This window comes from Paroedura picta, chromosome 7 (genome assembly GCF_049243985.1).
Source record: "Paroedura picta isolate Pp20150507F chromosome 7, Ppicta_v3.0, whole genome shotgun sequence".
In the NCBI taxonomy this organism is placed as follows: Eukaryota; Metazoa; Chordata; class Lepidosauria; order Squamata; family Gekkonidae; genus Paroedura; species Paroedura picta.
This window is the reverse complement of record NC_135375.1, coordinates 23,087,805-23,108,855: the sequence shown is the minus strand read 5'-3', so window position 1 is coordinate 23,108,855 and position 21,051 is coordinate 23,087,805. Positions and strand designations below refer to the sequence as shown.

Below are 21,051 nucleotides of genomic sequence, written 5' to 3'. Positions count from 1 at the left end.
ATGTATGGTTCTCCATTGTCAAGAAAGGTGGGAGTATAAATGAAATAAATAAATACGGCTGAAGAAGGGAGAGGGGGCAAAGAAAAAGTAGGTGGGAAGGGGAGAAAGGAATGGGGAGAGGTCATGGGGCCTGCCAGGAAGAAAGTGTGGGGAAAGGGATGCAGGAAAAAAATTAGGTGTTTCCTGCAAGTTCTTAGTTTCTACACTGGAACCAGGCACAGTTGAGCTGGCCAGATTTTTCCCAGACAGTGGCTGTCAAGAGGAGGAAAAGAATTGAAGCTGGAGATGTTAGCAGATAAAAATGGATTAGCTGATGGAAAGAGGAAACGGGAAAAGGCTGTTAGAGATTGGAGAGAGGAAATAGTGGGTAAGGAGGGGATTTTATCCCCACTACAAGTCCTTTCAAGTCCCCTGCTTGTCATATTGAATTCAAAACTGCACCTTAGAGTTTAGATCGATACATAAAATGGCACGGGAACAGATGAGGCTTCTCTATAAACCTGAAGGAAGTTGGAGATTCAAAGAAGAATGTGAAAAGAGGGGCTATCCAACAATACTGCTGCGTCTTCTAAGCCTTGGAAGGAGTTCCTCGAGACCAAAACAGCACTGGATAAGGTCCCAGTCTAAGAAATTTAGGAAACAGACACAAATCCTATTAAGAGTTACTCTAGCCTAATTTCATTGGAATTATGGACTTTGATAGGAGTAATTGGATTGCACTGTAAGATTATTAAAACAAATTTCTTTTGAATAACAGTTTTGAATATGTAGCAGACAGGCTGGGCAACCCCACTAAATACTGAGATCTAAGTTTTCAATCCACTCAATCGCAGCTGGTGAGAGTACAAAGAGCTCCATCACATCTCCTTGGAAAGCACAATGTTCACATTCCTGTCACAGATGGAAAAGAGTTTGGTGGTCTACAAGTATAGATCTGAAGCTATCCGAACTACTCTGCACCAGCATTTTTTTAAGGTGCTGGCAATGTTCATCAACATCTAAGAAGACGCCTCTCATTTCTCTTTCTTAAAATTATGCAAAGAATCACTAAAAAGGTCATTTTCCCAACACCATCGAAGTACATTCCAAGAGTATATTAACCAACCCCTCTTGGGATAGATTCAAGTGGGTAGTAGTGTTGGTCTGAAGCAGCAGAATAAATTTTGAGTCCAGTAGCACCTGTTAAGATCAACAAATTTTATTCAAGATATGAGCTTTCATGCACATGCACACTTCCTCAGATACAACGTCATGGAATGGAAGTAAGCAGCTCTCAGGATAGTCATAGAATTATAGAATCATAGAGTTGGAAGGTACCTCATGGGTCATCTAGTCCAACCCCCTGCACTATGCAGGACACACACATCCCTATCGCTCATCCACAGTCACCTGCCACCTTAAGGCTTCACAGAATCAGCTTCTCCATCAGATGGCTATCCAGCCTCTGTTAAAGTTAAAACTCCGATTAAAATTTCAAAGGGCTTGTATCCAGAACTAGAAGAGCAGCATGAGACTTGCTTTTAATGTTAATAATTTTAACAATGATTTTATTGATCGCATGTGTAATTTATATTTCTCATGAGCCACCCTCTGGCGAAGGGCAGAATACAAGCAGAAAAATAAACCCTAGGTTGTCCCGTTGTTGCCCCCACCGCACTTCAACGGGGCCGGCCACGGTATGAGTCAGGCTGTTCGGTTTCACGGACCACTGCTAGGGCTGCCAACCTCCAGGTGGGAACTGGGGACCCCCTGGAATGAAAGCTCCTCTCCGGGCAACGGAGATCAGTTCCCCTGGAGAAAATTGATGTTTTGAACCGTGGGCTCCCTGCCCCAAATGCCGCCCAAAGTCTCCAGGTATCCCCCAACCCAGATCTGGCAACCCCGCACTGGTCAGACCCAGAGAGCTTTTCTCAAGGGTGCCCCACCGCATCTCCCCAGAAGGCCCTGGACTACCATTTCCACGAGCCCCTTCCAGGCCGCCCGGAGAGCCCCCGTTGGGCCGCCCCTGCTTAAGCGGAGCCGTCCATCCGACTTGAGCCGCCGGCCCCCGTTCACACGAAACTGGAAGCCTGCAGAGCTCCACCCACTTCCCCCGGCGCTCTCCTGTGGGCTTCCCCGCGTCTTTTGCAAGGCCGGCGGGAAAAGCCATTCGTCGGGCGGGCAGGGTGAGTCTCGTGCCGCCTCCATTCCGGGTGTTTGCTTGCTGGGGGTAAACTGCTGGGGGGACCGGGGGTGGGAAGGCGCTTTGCACTTTTGCTTCTTTTGCTTCTTTTGCTTCTTGCACAGGCCGCCCCAAAACGCTCGCCGGCGCCGCTGCTGCTCCCCGCAGCGATTCTTTGCCTGTTCGCGCCCCTAAGAAGCTCAATTCTGTTCAGTGGTGCTTTTCCGCCCTATAAAGGGCGCGTAGGGTGGCAGGGCTGGTTCCTCGGCAAAACAAAATAAAACAAAACCTTCTCCTGTGGCTTTTTTTTTGTTTTGTTTAATGGGCTTTAAAAACCTGTTAGTTAAAGCGGTCAATGAGACCAAAAGCGAACAAGCCCACCATGAAAAGGCAACAGGTTGCAAAAAGTAGATCAACCCAAGACCCCACAGACTCCCGGGGAAAGACAGGTTCTGTCATCCCTCCTCACGGTTCCTAAATCCACCTCTGAAAAATTGCAAGACCCGAGTGACTAGAGCAGGGGTAGTCAAACTGCGGCCCTCCAGATGTCCATGGACTACAATTCCCAGGAGCCCCTGCCAGCGAACGCTGGCAGGGGCTCCTGGGAATTGTAGTCCATGGACATCTGGAGGGCCGCAGTTTGACTGCCCCTGGACTAGAGTCATGTGAGAAATTAAATTGACCTCAGCCAGGGCCTTTTTGGATGTGGCCCCAGCCTGGTGGAACAGTCTGCCCAGTGAGATCAGGGCCCCCTGGGACCCCCGCCAGTTCCCCAGGGCATGTAAAGCAGAGTTGCTTCACCGGCCTTAAGGGGGAGGCCCAGAATAAATTTGTATATTTTTAAGAGCTCGTGACCCGCCCTGAGGGAAGGACAGACTAGAAAGGCAATCATAAAAAATAAATATGTGGTTATCTCTGTGTGCACCACACCCCCACCCCTTATTCCATTAACAGTTGTATCCCAGGCTTCCTCCAAGCTCAAGGCAACAATCCTGTGAGGTGGGCTAGGCTGGAAATAGCACTTAGTCTAACAGGGTTAGACTTTCCCCCTTCAATAAAGGGGACATGGTGTTCAAGGCAGCAGTTTTTGTTCTGACTGTCCACTCGGTCTTGACCCGAGGAACTGTTTCCTATACCTTTGGGATCAAATCTCTGTCTCTGTCCCTGTCAGTGTATGCACCTGCTATTTGTAAAACAGTGGACAAGCTAATTACTCAAGTGTGCTCTAGGTCTAGGACAGTGGTCCCCAACCTTTTTATCACCGGGGACCACTCAACGCTTGACAGTTTTACTGAGGCCCAGTGGGGGGGGCAGTTTACTCCTCTACTCTCAACCACTGCCCTGATGCTCTCTGGTCGCTATGGTAATGTTTAAACCTCCCTTCAAAATAAGATACAGACACGCCACAACAATGAACATAAGGAACATTTTATTTTCATGGAAATTTTAACTCATGACAATGACAAATCAATAGGAACCCTGAGCTTGTTTCTCTGCAACAAGATAGTCCCATCTGGGAGTGATGGGAGACAATGACACCCAAAGTGTGTTGTAAAGGGCCGGGGGGAGGGGGGGAGAAGGCGTTCTTTGGGGCCCACCTCCAATTAGTCGACGGACCACATGTGGTCCGCGGCCCACAGGTTGGGGATCACTACTCTAGGATGCTTTGGACTGATCCTGCGTTGAGCAGGGGGTTGGACTAGATGGCCTGTATGGCCCCTTCCAACTCTATGATTCTATTATTATTTATTATTTATGACTGTGTTATTTGTTAGACTGTTCTGTTACCTCTGCAATGTTTTATGTGAACCGCCCTGAGCCCTATGGGAGGATGGTATAAAAATCAAATCAATAAATCAATCAAAATACGTTCTACCAACAATGGCAGCCACTGGGGTGGCTCTACTCCGATGTCATGCTGGCCTTTCAATCATCCCAATTCCATTTTGTTGAGACAGCCATTACTTCCTCCTTCCCCAAAGTGTCTACGAGGGTGGGTGCTATGTTGTTTCTGAGTTGCTGTTCTGTGTTCTGGAAGGAGCTGACAGTGTTAATTGTTTTTAAGATCCCTGTCGGAGGCTGCGAGGTTGTGTTTTGCTTTTTGCCATCAAGTCGCAGCTCATTTATGGCAACGCCAGGGGTTTCCAAGGCAAGAGACATTCAGAGGTGGTTCGCCCTTTCCTGGTATTCTTCCATGGATCCTCATCCAAATACTGATCAGGACCAGCCCTGCTTAACTTCCAGGAACTGAAGGGATCAGGCTAGCCTGGACTTCCCAAATCAATCAGGGCAGCCTGTGAGTGAGTGCATCACCTGAAAGCCTAATCCCAAATCCTTTCTTGGAAACACTGATTGGTGCCAACTGGTGATGAATGCCTGGAGAGAAGATAGTTATCTACATTCAAAACATGTGCTAACGGTCAGCTCCCTAGAAAGGCAGAACTTTTTTTGCTGTCCTGTTGCTGCAGTAAAGGATTCTGGGACCTGGAGTTCTATGAAAAAGGGCCGACTCATGTTTGAATGAAGTTTCTGGGCAAACCTTGTATTTGAAGCTGCCATTAGTTGTGACGGAGCTGCGTCAAGGCTTTTGCTGGAGGAGGAAAGGCAGCAATCTTTAATGAGTAAACAAACGAGAGGTTGAATTAAGTTCTTGGGCGGTTATTCTGGCTGAAGTGATTTGTTAACTGGGAGAGGTCAGAACCTAGTGGTTTACTTTATTTATACTTTCTCCCCAATGTTGACCCAAAGCAGCTTCAATTGCTGTCATCTCTTCCATTTTATATGCACAGCATATAAATAGAATAGCAATAGTGAATTGCTGTGAAGCTGTATCATGGAATGGGGAAAAGAACTACCTTTAAACAATGTTTATCAAGCAAGTGTCCCAAACAGTGTATTGACCGAAGTGAAAAGACAATAGACAGGCATAAACTGCTCTACTTCAGTGCCTGAGCAGCATACATGTAAAGTCCTTCAAGGAACTTTTTCAAATCTCTGGATCTTGCTGTCTTGTGAACTCAAAGGCAGAAACATAGATATATGACAATCTTGGATTTATAGGATGCCAAAGATGTGAGCAGAAGTGGTGCAATCATGCAGAATATGGTTGGGTAGCATAGGTGTGTACATGCCCACCCAGGGCCCCTCCCCTTCCCACCCCCTCCAGGCCCATCATTGACCACTGGGGGGGTTGACATGAGGTCATATTGTCATATCACCTAATAAGTGTTTAACAAATTTAAAAAGCATATTAAAATTAATTAACTCCCACCCATTTGGGAAACCCTTCCAGGGCCTTCAAGAAACCCCAGGGTTTCATGAAACACTGGTTGAGAAAACCTGATTTTCTCTTTTTAATCTTCCCTCCAAACTTATTCCTTCTGCAAGCCTGTACACATCTCCTCCGTTATGTTCCCTACTCCTTGTATGTTCCATTCATTTGTTCTCTTCTTTCATTCCATGCTTCACCTGTCCCTTTGCTGTGCAACCTTTTGTGATGCAGTGCTTTTGTATAGGAGGAAAAAAGCAACTTCTGGGCCCTATCTGGTGATGATAGTTGCTTGCCGACCTTGGGCCAGGGTAATTCCATTTCAGCCCAAATGTCCTCGTTGAGTTTGGAGGATCAGCTCTTTGGAGCAAGGTTATGTTGCAAAGATGCGGCTCCTGATAGGAAAAAAAGCACCTTGGTTATTTCTTTGTTCTGCAGAGTTTTACACAGCTGGGAGTGCTAAATAAATGTGTGATGCTAGTTCTGGGGTGGGTGGCTTGTTACTTTGTGCAGAAAAACAAACACATTCTTTGCTTGTGGTTCTGTTCCTAGGATCACTTTGGATAACTGACTGTTAGCAATGGACACAGGAAGCCTGATGATTCTTTACGAAGACAGTTCTGTAGAAGTGCACTATACGGACGGATCCGGATTGCTCCTTTCTCCTTGCGGTTCTGAGTTTTTATTTGAGAAGGCCATCCCTGTTTCTGCCCATCCAGCACAGCCAGCTGAAAGGATTCACCAGAGGACACAATTTGCTATTAGTGTCTATCGGGTACACGAGAACATCCTTTTTATTTAAAAATTAAAGAGCGTCTGGAAGAAAAAAGTGGGATCGGGGGGAGGAATAAAGAGGTGATGAATTTTGACCAACACTGCAAGAAACTTCTGTGCAAGTTTTTTTTTTAAAGTAACCTCACATACTGAATAAAATATCACCCAATAAGTGCTTAACAAAAAAAAAATTTAATTAAAAATTAATTAACTCCCACCTATTTGGGAAACCCTTCCAGGGTTGTCAAGAAATCCCAGAGTTTCACGAGACCCTGGTTGAGAAAGCCTGGCTTAAAACCAAATACACAAAACAGTTTCCAATAAATACGATACTTATAGTACCAGAATTAATCAATGGTGGGGTTTTAATTGCTGTTATTGTAAGAAAATGGAGGGAAGAAAATTGAAATACACATACTAATCTGTACTTAATTTGGTGGTCTTTTTTTCCATTTAGAAACAGCTTCTACAAGCAGTAGATTTCAGGAATCAATATTCTGATCGCCCTTATGTACCTTCAAATCTTATACCGCCTGAAAGGAAAAATGTAAGTTTTTTGCAAAGAAAAAAGAAGCTCTGACTAACGTTTTATTAATGATGTTTTGTCTTGACTATAAAATGAAAACACGTACATTTAATTTGATCTTATTAAATATTAGACTTTGTTGTATGGAATGTGTGCATATGGACAGAAAAAGAAATGTATATAAAACAAAAGGATATAAAATTTTATTAGAATACTTCCAACATACAACAAATTCAAATGTGATAATCATATAATAGTTTAACGCACTTAAATTCAGAACATGTGAAAACTCATATTATCATAGAATAATAGAGTTGGAAGGGACCTCCTGGGTCATCTAGTCCTATCCCCTGCACTATGCAGGACACTCACAACCCTATCGCTCATCAACTGTAACCTGCCACCCCCTTGAGCCTTCACAGAATCAGCCTCTCCATCAGATGGCTATCCAGCCTCTGTTTAAAAATTTCCAAAGATGGAGAATCCACCACCTCCCGAGGAAGCCTGTTCCACTGAGAAACCACTCTAACTGTCAGGAACTTCTTCCGGATGTTGAGACAGAATTTCTTTTGAATTAATTTCATCCCATTGATTCTGGTCCGTCCCTCTGAGGCAAGAGAGAACAACTCTGCTATGACACCCTTTTAAATACTTGAAGATGGTTATCAAATCCCCTCTCAGTCATCTCCTCTCTAGGCTAAACAGACCAAGCTCTCCCAACCTTTCTTCATACGTCTTGATCTCCAAACCTTTCCAAAGCATATTATGACATATGGTTCAATTTGGTGTAGTGGTTAGGAGTGTAGACTTCTAATCCGGCGAGCTGGGTTTGATTTCCCGTTCCCCCACATGCAACCAGCTGGGTGACCTTGTGCTCGCCACAGCACTGATGAAGCTGTTCTGACAGAGCAGTGATATCAGGGCTCTCTCAGCCTCACCTACCTCACAGGGTGTTTGTTGTGGGGAGAGGAAAGGGAAGGCCATTGTAAGGAACCAACTCTTCTTCTCATAATAGGAAGCCACGTTCTGATGGATATTCGAATATCAAAGCCTGAGACTTGAAAGAAGCAAGGCTGTCAGGTGGCAGCCAGAAATGTATCTATTGCAGTCTGTGTTAACTATTAATTCTGCCCTGGTAAATTTAAATTGAACATATGAATCACCCTACGAGTCCCTCAGGGTCAATATTCTCTACTCTGACTGGCAACAGCTCTCCAGGGCTTTCCCATCACCTACTGCCAGATCCTTTATCTGAAAATGCTGGGGATTGAGCCTGGGACCTTGCATAGACCCTGCTGTATCGCTAAACTAAATTCCCTATCAAAGCATAATAAGGCTAATAGTGCTTGGGATCGACTCTCTGTTCTTCCACTTTTTACAGATTGTTTTCACAGATGTCTGTGAAGCCAAGTGGCCTCGTCCTGATGCTGCTAGCGGGCTGATATGTAGACATAACGGTGGAGTGAAAGTTTCTTCTTCTGATGGACACGCATGTCTCTTCTTGTCAGAGCTCCAGCAAGAATTTTCAGTGGAGTTCCTATGCAGAGTTAGCCAGCAGTGTTCGATGCTGTTGCCTCCTTCGGAGAGCAGCTGTGAAAAATCAACCAAGGAACGGTGCACAAGATCCAACCCGAATCCTGTCTCCCAGCAGCTGCAAACGGAGGAGAGGTCCCACGAGCCCTGCAGGAATGCTGAAAATCATACCCAAGTTAACAAATTGAGATCCACCCATGGAAAAGATGGAATCTACGAGCCTTTGTGGAGTTGCTCGAATGAATATTGTAGGGTTACCCAACACTTTTCTGTGTCCTCCTGCCCAGAAGAATGGAAATACCCTTTGTCATTGGCCTTTATGTTTTATCATACATGTGCTAGTAATGAGTCTGATGAAGGAAGCAAAGACCATGGAGTTGGTGCGCCTGAAATTCCCCTGGAATGCGAAAACTCTAGGACCGTTAGTTGCCTGCCTTTGGCGTTGCCTCTGAGCTGTGATGTGCCGTACTTTCACAGGTAATAGAACAAGCCCAATGCTTCAAGGGCAACTACGCTATAAGAGCTTCTAAAATATGAGCATGAGCTTGAGAGCAGTGTAGCATACAAAAAAACATTTCCCCAATTTGTCTTCATCTGTATTTAGCAGGATGAAGGGTGTTAGTGGGTAATAGTTTCCCAAAGGGATCCTACCTGGTGCATGATTCCCGTGGTGATAGAGAAGTCTGTTTACGCACATGGAGGTGTTAAGTAGGGAAGAGGCTCTGTGCATCCATTCCTCTTTGGTCAGGGGCCTTTCTGGAGATCACCAGTCCCCTGAGGTTACAGTGGTGGACTCTAATTCAGAGAACGAGTGTGATTCCCTACTCTTCCACTTGAAACCTGCTGGGTGACCTCGGACCAGTTCCAGTTCTCTAAGAATTCCGTGTTTATTAACTTCCTTGAAAACAATAATTTTTATGGTTACCTCTGCTTTAAAAGGAATTTTTGATTTTTGATTTATTCACTACAAAACAGAATTGGTCCCTTTGGATAATCTAAACTCTCCGCTTTTCCATTGTGGTGTAGTGGAGAGCCAGTTAGTTGTAGTGCTTAAGAGAGGTGGCCTGTAATCTGGAGGACTGGACTGTTTGTGGGGAGGGGGAAGAAAGGAAGGTGATTGTAAACTGTTTTGAAACTCCTTAAGGTAGAAAAAAGTGGTGCATAAAAATCAACTCTTATTTTTAATATATAATCTGTATAAAGAGTTATATCCTTCTAGGCCTATTGACTTTGATGGACTTTGAAGGGTGTAACTGGGCTTAAGATTGTATTTAAATGCTGCACATGCAACCTGGGAGAAAGCCTAGTTGACCAGAGTAGGACTTATTTTTGACAAGATATGTATAAAACCGGGCTGCTCATGTCATGTAGTTCATTGGTGTATCGTAAAGAGTCCAGCTAGATACTGACTAGTGAACTTTTTCTGTTTTCTCCCAACAGCTGGAATTTCAGTCACTTATTCTCTCGGAAGAAAGAGGATATTGGATGTTATTTGCATTCCCAACCAATAAAAGTTGTTTGGAGCAAGGGTGTCCTTTACAAGTAAATATGCATGTGTTGTTCTGCTGAAAATTAATATTTATTTGAAAGCACTCATTAAGCATTAGTTCTGGAGCTATGTTAGTAAGGAGAACAACGGAAAATAGGATCGTGCCATTATGTCTAAGTTAACAAGAACATCGGAATCTATAGGTTTGTGGAAAACAATTTTAGTTTTTTTATCAAGGATTTGCCCATATGTAACATTTGCCATATATGTGTAAAAAGAAAAGCAGTACTCCCAATTCTGGAGCAAATTATATGTACATAAATCACATTGAGCTTAATAGATCTGAACCAGGTAGGATTGTGTACTGGACTGCAGCCAGCGAGTTAAATCCTAAGAATCACATCTCGACTTGCAAAATAGATCTTAATGACTCTCTGTTTTCTGTAGCATCCCTTGCCCCATGCTACCCAAGAATGTACTCTTGGTTAAGCCCTTGGGATCAGTTTTGGATGAAGCATGGGGCTTGAATCTTGGCTTGGAAATCTGTGGAAATCACAGCCACCCCTGTGAGCAGTGGTCCCCAACCTTTTTATCACCGGGGACCGGTTAACACTTGACAATTTTACTGAGGCCCGGGGGGGGGGGTAGTCTTTTGCCGAGGGACATTGTCACCGCCTGAGCCCCTGCTCCACTTGCTTTCCCGCCAGCACCCCTGACTTCCTGCCGCCCACTGAGGGGTGCTGCCAGCAGCAGCTGCACAATGCCATGCGGAGGGGGAGCCCCAGCCATGGCGGCCGCTGGAGAGTGGCAGGGCAGTCCCCGAGGCAGCAGCCAGGGAGGAGACGAGGAGGAGCTGCGGCCTGGTACCGACTGATCAATAGACTGGTACCGGTCTCCGGACTGGGGGTTGGGGACCGCTGCTCGTGAGGGTACCTTTGGATCCAAGTCCATGTACTTCCGCCAACACCAGTATTTTACCTGTAATGATCTCATAACATCTTACATAATACTTGAGTGAGCCTGATGACGGCTTCTTTCTCTTAGGTTTCTCCTTGATTTAAAAAGTATTGAGATTTACCCTGGGGATGGATCAGTTTTCAAGTCTGAACGTTCATTTTGGGGGAAATACTTCACTCATTATTTTGTTCAGGAAGGAACAAAACGAGTAAGTGACATGCAATGTCAGACTGAGAAGGTTTTTTTTTAAACCCCACTGAATTGGCCTGAGTAGAACCATAGCCAGTTATTTGACAGAATTACATTTTACTCTACTCCTTGCATTTCCTGATCTTTTAACCCTGCTGTTCTTTATTTCTTAAAAAAACTCTTCTATAAAATGAATGCAAAATGAGGATTCATTTTGACTTTAGTCCATAAAAGCTTTGTTGGAATCAAAGTTTGTTAAGCTTAGAGATGGGGGCAGGGGGCTGGAAAATTGGAAGGGAGGGTTCCATGGCATTTTCTTCCTACCTATCAAGTGGCAAAAATTAAGACAGACATGATATGGAAGCATAGTTTGCAAAAAATATATTTATATTTTCATATTCCAAAAATATGCCAAATAGTACAATTTTATAAGCTATTTAAGACAGAAACAAAGCATTTTATGTTGGTGTATCAGGAACAGAGGATTAGATTGATAGAAAAGTCAGTATTATATATATTCAGTTCCCCTAGTTATTCCACATCTCTAGTTATTTTTCAGCGTGCCACAAAACTGTAAATTTTCAGTACAGACAAATTTCTATGCACAGATTTCTATGCAGTGTTCAGATCCATCCTGCTGTTGTCATTCACCTACTGGGGAAGCTATTAAATGCAACAGTTATGCTCTACCACTGAATATGTCTTTCCCCAGTGGTCCCTTAACATTAATTTGGGATTCCCATAACTTCTAATAGCCCCATCTTTCATTCAGTTCTTTTCAAAATGGGTGGTGATTGTACATAGGAGAACGCTGGCCTGCAATAGGCTTCCTCCCTCTGCAAATCCAGACATCGAAGGAAGTTATCTCTTAATCAACGATTTGCTTAAATAAGGCCATTTGGAAGTGGCACCTCCATCTCTCCATTCCCACTTTCCTTTTGAGAGTAAACTGAACAGTGACACCAGTGTCACACAACTCAATGAAATGTACCATTGGCCAACCCTGCAAACAGATTTTTTTTTTCTTGTGTGTTCAAGAGAGAAGAAAGGATGTATTCTGTAAGCAGTCTACCACCTGACGTGCCACGGAGTCTCTACTCTGTGCATGGAATTATTACTCAAGCAATAAGGTGAAATGTTTGGGGGTTCTCTATTATTTTATTTAGCTGTCCTTTGCAAAAAGTACATGCTACAGGGTACTGCAGGGTATACAGCCAAAGAGGCAGGAAAGGCGGGAGCAAGGATGGGTAGAGAAGAGAGATCTGTGCATTCTTGAACATCTGCATAGATCTTAGGTGCCTCCCTCAGCATGAATGCAGTGCTTTCTACCATTGATCAGGAAGCTTTTATTCTTATTTTTATTCATTATTTTTTTATTTACCACTCTCCCTTGCGGTTCAGGGTAGTTTTCCAATGAGAACTCGTAAGCTGTTGTACACTCATAAGCTTTACAGTGAATCAGACCCTTGGGCTATTAAAGTCAGTAGTGTCTACTCAGGCTGGCTGTTGCTCACCAGGGTCTCAGGGACTGCTCTGAAGTCAATGCTGTGTCTCTCAGTCCCTGTCTGAGCACACTACAAGGCACTTAAAAGCTTAGTTCGAATATATGCTGTGCTTGAGCCTTAACATAATCAGTGCTGGAGTTTGGAGAGTGCTCTCTCTGCCCACACGCTGACCTGTTCTGTATAGCTGATATCTCTGAATAATAGTGTGGTGGGGGGAGGCTTTTATTCAGTCAGCTATACTGGTAGCCAGAACAGATTCTCCAATCTGTATTCAGTTTAGGAAATATTGGAAAATAACAAAGTATTTTTTCAGTGTTTCCCCCCTCCCCAGCTCGGTTTCATCAAATGAATATCCTATAACGCAGGGGTAGTCAACCTGTGGTCCTCCAGATGTTCATGGACTACAATTCCCATGAGCCCCTGCCAGCAAACGCTGGCAGGGGCTCGTGGGAATTGTAGTCCATGAACATCTAGAGGACCACAGGTTGACTACCCCTGCTATAACGGACTCAAATATAGCTCTTTTACTGCAGGGCAACATGGCCACCCTCTAAAAGAAGTATAAGGAACACGGCCTTATATCTTCTTAATACTATCAGCTCTGCAGGCCTTGGCCTGGATGTTCTAGATCTTCAGGTTTGATAAATTATTTCAACAATAGGGTTTTCTTTGCTATGAATGGCCTTCCTTATCTATGGTCAACTTCCGCTCTCCCGAATTTCTTTTAAATATTGGATTAAACTCTATTTACCTATCCCTAGACTTTGGTGGTTTTTAATTTATGGATGCCTTGATTTGTGACAATGATGTTTTTTTAAAAAAAATTCAAGCAGTTTTTGCTTTAATTTGTATTATATGGAATTTTAAATTTTATAAGCCAGCTTGAATATTTAATAGAAAGAGGAGATAGTTATCTTAGTTTAGTTTTTTTTTAAAGAGTTCTGTGTCCAAAGGTTCTACAAGATTTATGAAACCCTGATTTTCTTTTACTGCCTAGAGTTTTTCAACATAATCTTGAAGCCCAGCTTTCTTTAACCCCCAGGAACACCTTCTGCTGTTGGAAGGTGGTATGTAAACATCAATGTACATTATAAGTATGACAACTGTAAAATATCATGCACGTTTTGCTGGTGTGGATACATTTCACTTCCCAGCAAGTAAGAAACAAGCATGTTTACCTGTGCAAATCTGGAGATTTGGGGCAGATAACAATACTTAAGATGAAGGTCAGTGAAAATGAGATAAAACCTCAACATAGCTTGATCTACATGAAGGACCCATAAATGGTGGACTGGCCTAAGAAGGGTCTAATTCTGCTGATGACTGCATTTAATTCCAGCTCTTAATATCTACCAGTCCCAGAGTATGCACTCCTGCTTGTAAGTTTTTTTTAAAGTATACCACTAGTCGCTCTAGTATAAGCTGAACCAAACAAATATATAATTGATACACAAGACTAATATTTGCATACTTTGGGCGTTTAGATCCTTTGCTGTGATATCTGAAGTGGTTCTGCACCTCCACCCCCTGAATCTCCCGTAGAAAGACAAACTATAAATAATTCCATGGCTGTTGGAAAGAATGATACACTCTGATGGGGAAGTGAGGGAGTAGAACGTGTACACACTACAAATTTAGGCTTGAATCTGAAGAAGGGGACGAGCATGTTGTAAGAACAAAACATCTCCTTATTAGCAGGCCAGTTCTGAACTCAGCAGTAGCAACACCTCTTGGGCAGTGGAAACTGCTGCAGGGGAAAAAAAATAAACAGCAAAGGGGATTTCTGGTTGTATGTGCTAGTCTCTCCTACATGCATAAATCTCTTTGTATCCCTGATGAGGTCCAGAAATTAGTTTTTAGACAAAGAGACTCTTAAGAATTTTATGCAAGGCAATTGCTTGTTAAGTTTAGGAGATGCTTTTCTGGAATCTTTAGCACAATCCAGGCTGTAGATTTCCCAAGAGCCTGATCATACAGAGGACAGAAATTCCTTGTGATTCTCCAGGTACTAATCTGAAGATGTATAGCTCAACTAAATTTAATTATGTCCCACTCGGTTTGTTTTGTAACAGCCCTTTGAGGCAGGTGGAAGAGAAACGCTACCTCTCCTTCTGGCTGAAAACATTATTCCTAATGTTGGAAGATTCCTTGCGTTTTCAGATAATAAAGTACATGCTGTGTTTTACGATGGAATAATCCTGAATGCAGTGTGGGATTTCAGTTCTTACTGTGGAAAAGCCCAGGTGAGCACTAAGTTATTTGTTCCTGTGTTGGCAGGAACTTCTTCCTCATGTCTCATACGTGCAAAATGCTCCATTCTAACTACTGCCCGTTTTGCTTCAGTCCCCCATGCAGGGATGGGTTCCCCGGACTACTTTGTCACACAACAATGGAAGAGAAAAATTGCTTGGTAGCAACTCTTCCGTCTTTATTTGTGGCTCATGTCCCACAACCATTTTGAAACTGTTAGGCTTGAACAATAACTCTTTACACCGAAGTAATAGCGATGCAACCAAGTGAAGATTTGGAGATTTTGTCATTATAAAAATTGCTCATAATAAGAAAATAACTAGAAAAGATGAATTATCCAGTTTTTCCCTCTTCCTTCTAGTTTCAGGTAATGTTTTAACATGCATTGTCTATGCTGAAAACAGTTACAGGCTCTTTGATGCAACAGTTTTCCCACTGAAATTTTGGGGGAGTCCTTCGTGAAATCCAGATAACACATGTTCATCTAAGAAAGAAAGTTACAGCCAAAGGGGCAGGAAAAGAACGGAAAGAAACAGCCTTCACAAAAGGCAGATTGGCAGAGGCAGACTGTTGCACCCTGGAAACAGAATCTCCATAGAAAGTGGGCTCTTCCAGAATTTCTCACCTCTTGATAAACTGGTTCCAGTGCAGAATAATCAACACTGTGAATTGTCAATGGCTTTCATGGCCAGAGTCAACTGGGTGTTGTGGGCTTTCCAAGCTGCATCCATGGTCTGGTAGTTTCAGTAAGAGACAAGCTTCTGATCTTGTACCCAGAGAGAGATCTCCTTCCACTCAGAGGTGATTCCAGATGGATGCCTGTTGAAAAATGTTCCTGGTGTACAACAACCAATAATAGCAAATTGCAGACCCAGGAAATGTAAAAGCATTCTACTTAAGTAAAGATCTCTTAAACCCCCTAGTTGAAAAAGGAATTTTTATATTTATATTGTATTTAAAACTGTGTTATTGTATTGATCTCTGATGACGATCTTATAGATCAAATCTCATAAGGACCAAGGTTTTTAAGGACCAAGTCAGATGTTTTATGGATATATTTTTGTGACATATAGAATTGTTCCCTTTGTATGTTTTTTTTTCTTTAATTACCTAGATCTTGGTTCAATAGATTGTTTAATATATATTTTTATTCTTTTGTGCCCCTCAAGCTCTTTCATTCTCACCTGTTTTTCAGTGTTTAGGTCTCCCTTCTTTTCTTTGGCTGGTAGTTTTAGTTCCTCTCCATGCCAAAGTGAATTTAGGCATGGAAGATGCCAGCCACAGTTACTGATAAAACACCAGGGCCTAAAACTACCAGACCATGGCCATGCAGCCCGGAAAACCGACAACCCATCAGCATATTTATTTAGGCTCTGTTTAGGATCAAGAGCTCCTTTGTCTCTTGGTGAGCCTTGGAGGTACTGCTGGAGTTTCTTTCAGAGAGGTAATCTTCCTGAGCAGTATTGAACCACTGTGTTTCTGAGCTTAAGGAATGCCCAGTGATGCCCATGGCTTCTAACTAGAGAGATATCATTTCCAGAAATTTTGAAGGCATAGGAAAGAACCAGAGAGGATGGAAATTTGGGGGGAAATTGAAATACATGCAACGCATACTGTGCTATCAAGCCTAAGCTAATTTTACTATTTTAACAACACAAAATGCATCAATTTATAATTCAGCAGTTAAAATTGTGATAGTTGACATAGTTAGTGCATTTGGGGCAATAAGCTATTTGTTACCCAGGGCATGTGTGTCATGTATGCGTCATAGTGAGGGAGAAGTAAAAAGGACAGTCATAAGGGAAGAGATATGTCAAAAGGACAGCAGAAGGTATGCAAGCGTTGAGAAGCAATGAAAGCTCTGCATACTCCCTTCATGAATACTAGGTGTCCTTTTAGGTGCAGAAATGCATTGTGGATTTAACAAAAATATTCTAGAAGAGAAAATATTTCATAGGAGAGGGTTTTTTTAAGTACTCAGAATTTCTAATTTCTGCATCAGAAGAATTGGGAGGTGGGCCTTGGAATAAATCTTGGGGGGGGGGGGATTCCCCTTGAATTTTTCTACTTTTTCTCCTCAGACTTTCACTGCTTCAAAGTAGAAGGAGGAAACTAGAAGACCAATTCTGAGCTGAATCCCATTATAGTGAGAAGGGCACTTTTCTTAATTTTTTTTCCTTTTTTAATGTCTTCTAAGGGACATGGGGATGTTAACTCAGGTTGGTTTAAAGTGACCTCACCTGAGGGCGTACAGCAGATTCTCCAAGGAGGTCATCCTGGGGTCTATGAAAGGTAAATCATTTTGTACGTTGAGAAGATTCCATAGGTATGTTATGCACTAATAAGGATAATTTTATTGAGGTAAATCCTTTCCTAGCATTGCAGGCTTCTGTAAAGCCAACAGTTGATTCTCTGCCTTCTAATATTCTCAGCCCAGATGTGTATGGTTTGCCAGTCCACAAAGACCCCATTGCTGTTGGGAATCATTAGGCCTGCACAGCTAGCTGACCTGCTTAGCTGCCACAGTGCATGTCAGGGAATCCTTTGGTTAATGCTAGTTGGCTTTCTCCAGCATGTTCTCCATACTCCAAATTGCATGCTGCATTGTCCAAACAGGTACGGGAGAATCTGTCCTGTATCAGGGATAGGATGCAGACACTGCCATGAGTCCTGTGAGGGTGCCAGCCACTCCCAGCACGTATAACAAAGTCTTTTGATTTCTTATGCAGGTACATCAGAGCAATGGTGGAGTGGTGCACAAGTTTGAACAGGGACAGAGCAGTCTGTACTGCTGCTCCACAGCCTCTTCCCGAAGAATATTGGTACTTATCTCCCATAATTTGCTAGCTCTCGTGGCATTTTGAATAAGCCATATCTTCAAAGTCTTGCCATGGCAATAGATTTTGATAAAAGATGGGATGCTTTGCCATATAGTGACAGAGGCAATGTCTCTTCCTTTAGATTTTCATTTACTAGTGTTGTATAGCATATGGTTATAGCAGTGGGATATTAAGCAAAATAATACTGTGCTTGATATGCTGAGCCTTAGGGGAGGGCGGTATACAAATTAATTAATTAATAATAAATACTTCATCTTTACAATTAACAACAAGGTACAGGGAGAACTCTGGAGAAACAGAATGTTTCAAATTAGGGAAGGGATGAATTATATCTCTATGTCGTTTTAAATTGTGCAGTGTTATAAGACTGGCTGGATTAGAGGAAATGACAGCTAGCATTTACATTGAAGGACGGAAAATCCGTAACTTTAGACATGCAGATGATACAACTCTATTAGGAGAGAATGAAGATTTGTTGGAACTCATCAGGAAATTAAAATTAGAAAGTGCAATGTTTGGCCTAACATTCAATATTAAGAAGAAAAAAAATAATGTTGAATTGATGTGTGAGAGATGTTGCAGTTGACAGAGAAGGGCTGGAAATTGTGGACAGTTTTATGTTCTTGGGATTTAGAATAGTCAAAGATGGACAGTGTGCTGGAGAAGTAAAGAGAGGCCTGATCCTAGGAAGAAAGGCTTTTATAAATTTGGGGAAGATTTTGAAGGACAAAGATATTTCACTGGCACCAAAGATCAGAATTGTCAAAGCAATTTTTCCCCACTGTGGTAATGTATGTATGTGAAATCTGACCCTAAGGAAGTGTGAGGGAAAGTAGATGCCTTTGAATTATGGACATGGAGGCAATTATTGAAAATACAGAAGAATTTGCAAGAACAAATTGATCTGTTCTGGACCAAATTAAGCCCAAATGCTCTCTGGAGGCCATGATCTGTAAACAAAAACTCACATACTTTGGTCACGTAATGCATGCAAATGATGGATTAGAAAAAAATGAATTTGCTAGGTAAGACTGAAGGAGGCAGAAGAGGTAGACTGAGAACAAGATGGATAGATAGAATCAAAGACATTAGTGAACTGCCCTTACAAAAACCACAACAGAGTTAGCAGGTCTTTGTTTTTAAAGTTGCCATGAGTCAGAACAACTTGACAGAACCTAACAACAACTAACATTTCAAATACATCATTCTGTTGTAGGTTTATATTGCAGAGAGAACCGGGGTGTGGTACACTATGCAGGTGCCAATCGGTGACACCCTGAGGCTTGTAGAAGTAAAGGCCTGGGATTAATGTGTCGTGTCAGTTTAGAAATTTTCGGTCTTGCTTGTAATTTGCCTCCTTAAAGGCTGTAGCATTTCAGCAGGAAGACAGCTTGCGTTAAAATGGCAGAAAAACTCAACAGTTTTGTGAATGACCTTTGCAGGGAGTCACCCTTCTGCTTGGACATTCAAATGATGTTTGAATTCTGGTGCCATTTGGTTCCCCCTTACAGGCCCTCCGGAATTGTTTAAAATCCCAGAGGGCCCTAATCTCACTAGACAGAGCGTTCCACCTGGCCCTGGTCGAGACCAGCTTTATTTCCTTGGGGTTGGGGACCCTGAGCAGATTTTGATCTTGCAATCTAGGTGCTCTCCAAGGGGGAGTAGCAGAAAAAGACATAGAAATTGGGTGGCCCTTGAGGAATTATGGAGAAGGAATAAAAGCTCTTGTCCTTCCCCCAGTCTCTGAATAAAGAATTCTCTAAGTTCATGGGTATTTGACAAGGCTGATCATTCCCCACACACATACACACACATGTACACTTTTTCTTCAGCTGCTCTCAACATGGTACGCTTTTTGTAACCTTTTCAGCCCTTAGTTCTACACACACACACACACACACTCTTTTTCCTGGTGAACTGACAAAAAAAATGTCTGGAATACTTAGTCCTTCAAGCATGTAGAGACTTTGCCATGGGTGGGCCCATTATACAGTTTTGGTCCATACAGCTGACTGGTGTTTGATATAGTGATCAGTGAATGGTTTTCTGCCCTTTCATAGGTGTAATTTTAACCTTTGTTTACCATTGTGGTATTATATGAAATGGTGCGGTTGGAGAAATGTGTTCTGTGTTGAAATAACTAGAACAGTGCCTTTATACAATCACTGAGAAGCATCTCCTTTCGTTTTTATACAGGTCAGTTGCTGCTGAACTTGAGAAAATAAAAAGATTCAGCTGTATCCTTTTTTTACTTTGCAAATTTCTGAGTCAAATGAAACCATTTAAAATTATAGTCTCTTGAAGACCCACAAAGACTATCAGCAATAAGCTTTCTTATTTAACGTGGTCCGGTTTGTCTTTCAGCACAACAGAAAAAAAATCTGTCTACATCACAGTGGTAGTTGCCATCTTTGGTGTGTGATAATTAAGTGTAATTAATATACATATACGTGCAGTCACTGAAGCAGTCAGGTGAGCTTAAATGGACTCTGGAGAATGTTAGCGGACAGGAAGGCCTGGAGGATCATTGTCCTTGAGGTCGCGGTGGGTGGGACACGACTTCGCAACTAACAACATACTTGCTGTGTTGTATTGGTTTTAATGGACTCTGCCAATAGTTGTTTATGGTTAGTGATGCCTTGAAATAACTGGTGGAAGTTTTTTTAACAGTGTAGTTCTTTACAGTGTTATTCCAGCCTTAGTTCCTTGAAATCTGTGGTCTTGATTCAGATGGGCTTCAACTGGAATAAGTCTGCACAGGACTGCGCTGTTAATCTCTCTGCATGCAAAATGTATCCTGTTGTGCAAAGAGGTTGTTTCCTTAATAACTACGCCTACAGTTCTTGTGGAGAACAGCAATATTCCAAGGAAGGTTTTGAAAAAAAGTCCATCCTCCAACACAGACAGGCCAAACCACCCAGAAGAAACCTTGTTATCTGCGAAGATCGATGCAAAGAATGTAGCTGAAACGTTGGAAAGAACTTCAAAAGTGATCAGTGATATAGACTGTCTTCTAGCTTCCTCTGCCAAACAATGTGTGGTAAAGCACAAAAGTATTTAATGTTGTCTTTCATTTATTTACCATTTCATTAATTAAATAATAAAGCGAGTTGACTCAGGCCAGAGTGTTGATTTTCTGAGTCACAGACTTTAAAGACAGAGCTCTCATGAACATTGTGGAACTCTGCCACTAATTCCCTAAAGAACAACATGGGTCAGAGTCTTCTCCAACCTAGGCTAGAATGGCAGCAGTGGCCACCAGTGGAGAAGAGAGATTTAAACTTCCCCTCCTTCCTTAAGTCCTAGGAAGAAAACCCTCTTCTAGTTTATGTACAAATCAGATGACAGCAGATCATTTCTGTTTAAATGTTGTTTTGTTGAAGAACTGCATGATGAAGAAATTCATTTTTTTTCCCTTTGGGGGCTTTAAATACACAACACATTCACTCTGAATTTTAAAAGTTTTCTCCCTCACCCTTTTCTGGACAGAGAACAGGCAGGAAGGAGGGAAATTGGTTCAGTTGCTTTCCAGATTTACCTCCTCCCACTTTCATACTAG

At 42.5% G+C, this 21,051-nt stretch overlaps 1 protein-coding gene across 2 annotated transcripts; it reads left to right on the top strand.

Annotated features, from left to right (window-relative positions):
• Positions 1 to 1,767: 1,767 nt before the first annotated feature.
• C7H5orf34 (chromosome 7 C5orf34 homolog) lies at positions 1,768 to 20,672 on the top strand. Of its 2 annotated transcripts, XM_077347073.1 has the most exons (13): positions 1,776 to 2,165; positions 5,982 to 6,204; positions 6,661 to 6,750; positions 8,111 to 8,739; positions 9,703 to 9,804; positions 10,796 to 10,916; positions 11,936 to 12,027; positions 13,400 to 13,469; positions 14,475 to 14,645; positions 16,850 to 16,944; positions 17,382 to 17,474; positions 19,689 to 19,729; positions 20,333 to 20,665. In XM_077347073.1, exons 2-13 carry the CDS (start codon positions 6,010 to 6,012, stop codon positions 20,551 to 20,553), a joined length of 1,920 nt encoding a protein of 639 aa, XP_077203188.1. In that variant the 5' UTR covers positions 1,776 to 2,165; positions 5,982 to 6,009; the 3' UTR covers positions 20,554 to 20,665. The 2 variants fall into 2 exon arrangements, with proteins under 2 accessions (XP_077203189.1, XP_077203188.1); XM_077347074.1 differs by lacking the exon at positions 17,382 to 17,474 and having other exon boundaries at positions 1,768 to 2,165; positions 20,333 to 20,672.
• The last annotated feature ends 379 nt before the right edge of the window (positions 20,673 to 21,051 follow it).

What these genes read in the sequence shown, in the direction of transcription:
- C7H5orf34 (XM_077347073.1), top strand. Translation starts at nt 6,010, where the DNA reads ATGGACACAGGAAGCCTGATGATTCTTTACGAAGACAGTTCTGTAGAA. An exon ending in TTGCTATTAGTGTCTATCGG is followed by an intron (nt 6,205 to 6,660) that starts GTACACGAGAAC and finishes TTTTCCATTTAG; the next exon opens with AAACAGCTTCTACAAGCAGT. An exon ending in ATTATTACTCAAGCAATAAG is followed by an intron (nt 12,028 to 13,399) that starts GTGAAATGTTTG and finishes TTTACTGCCTAG; the next exon opens with AGTTTTTCAACATAATCTTG.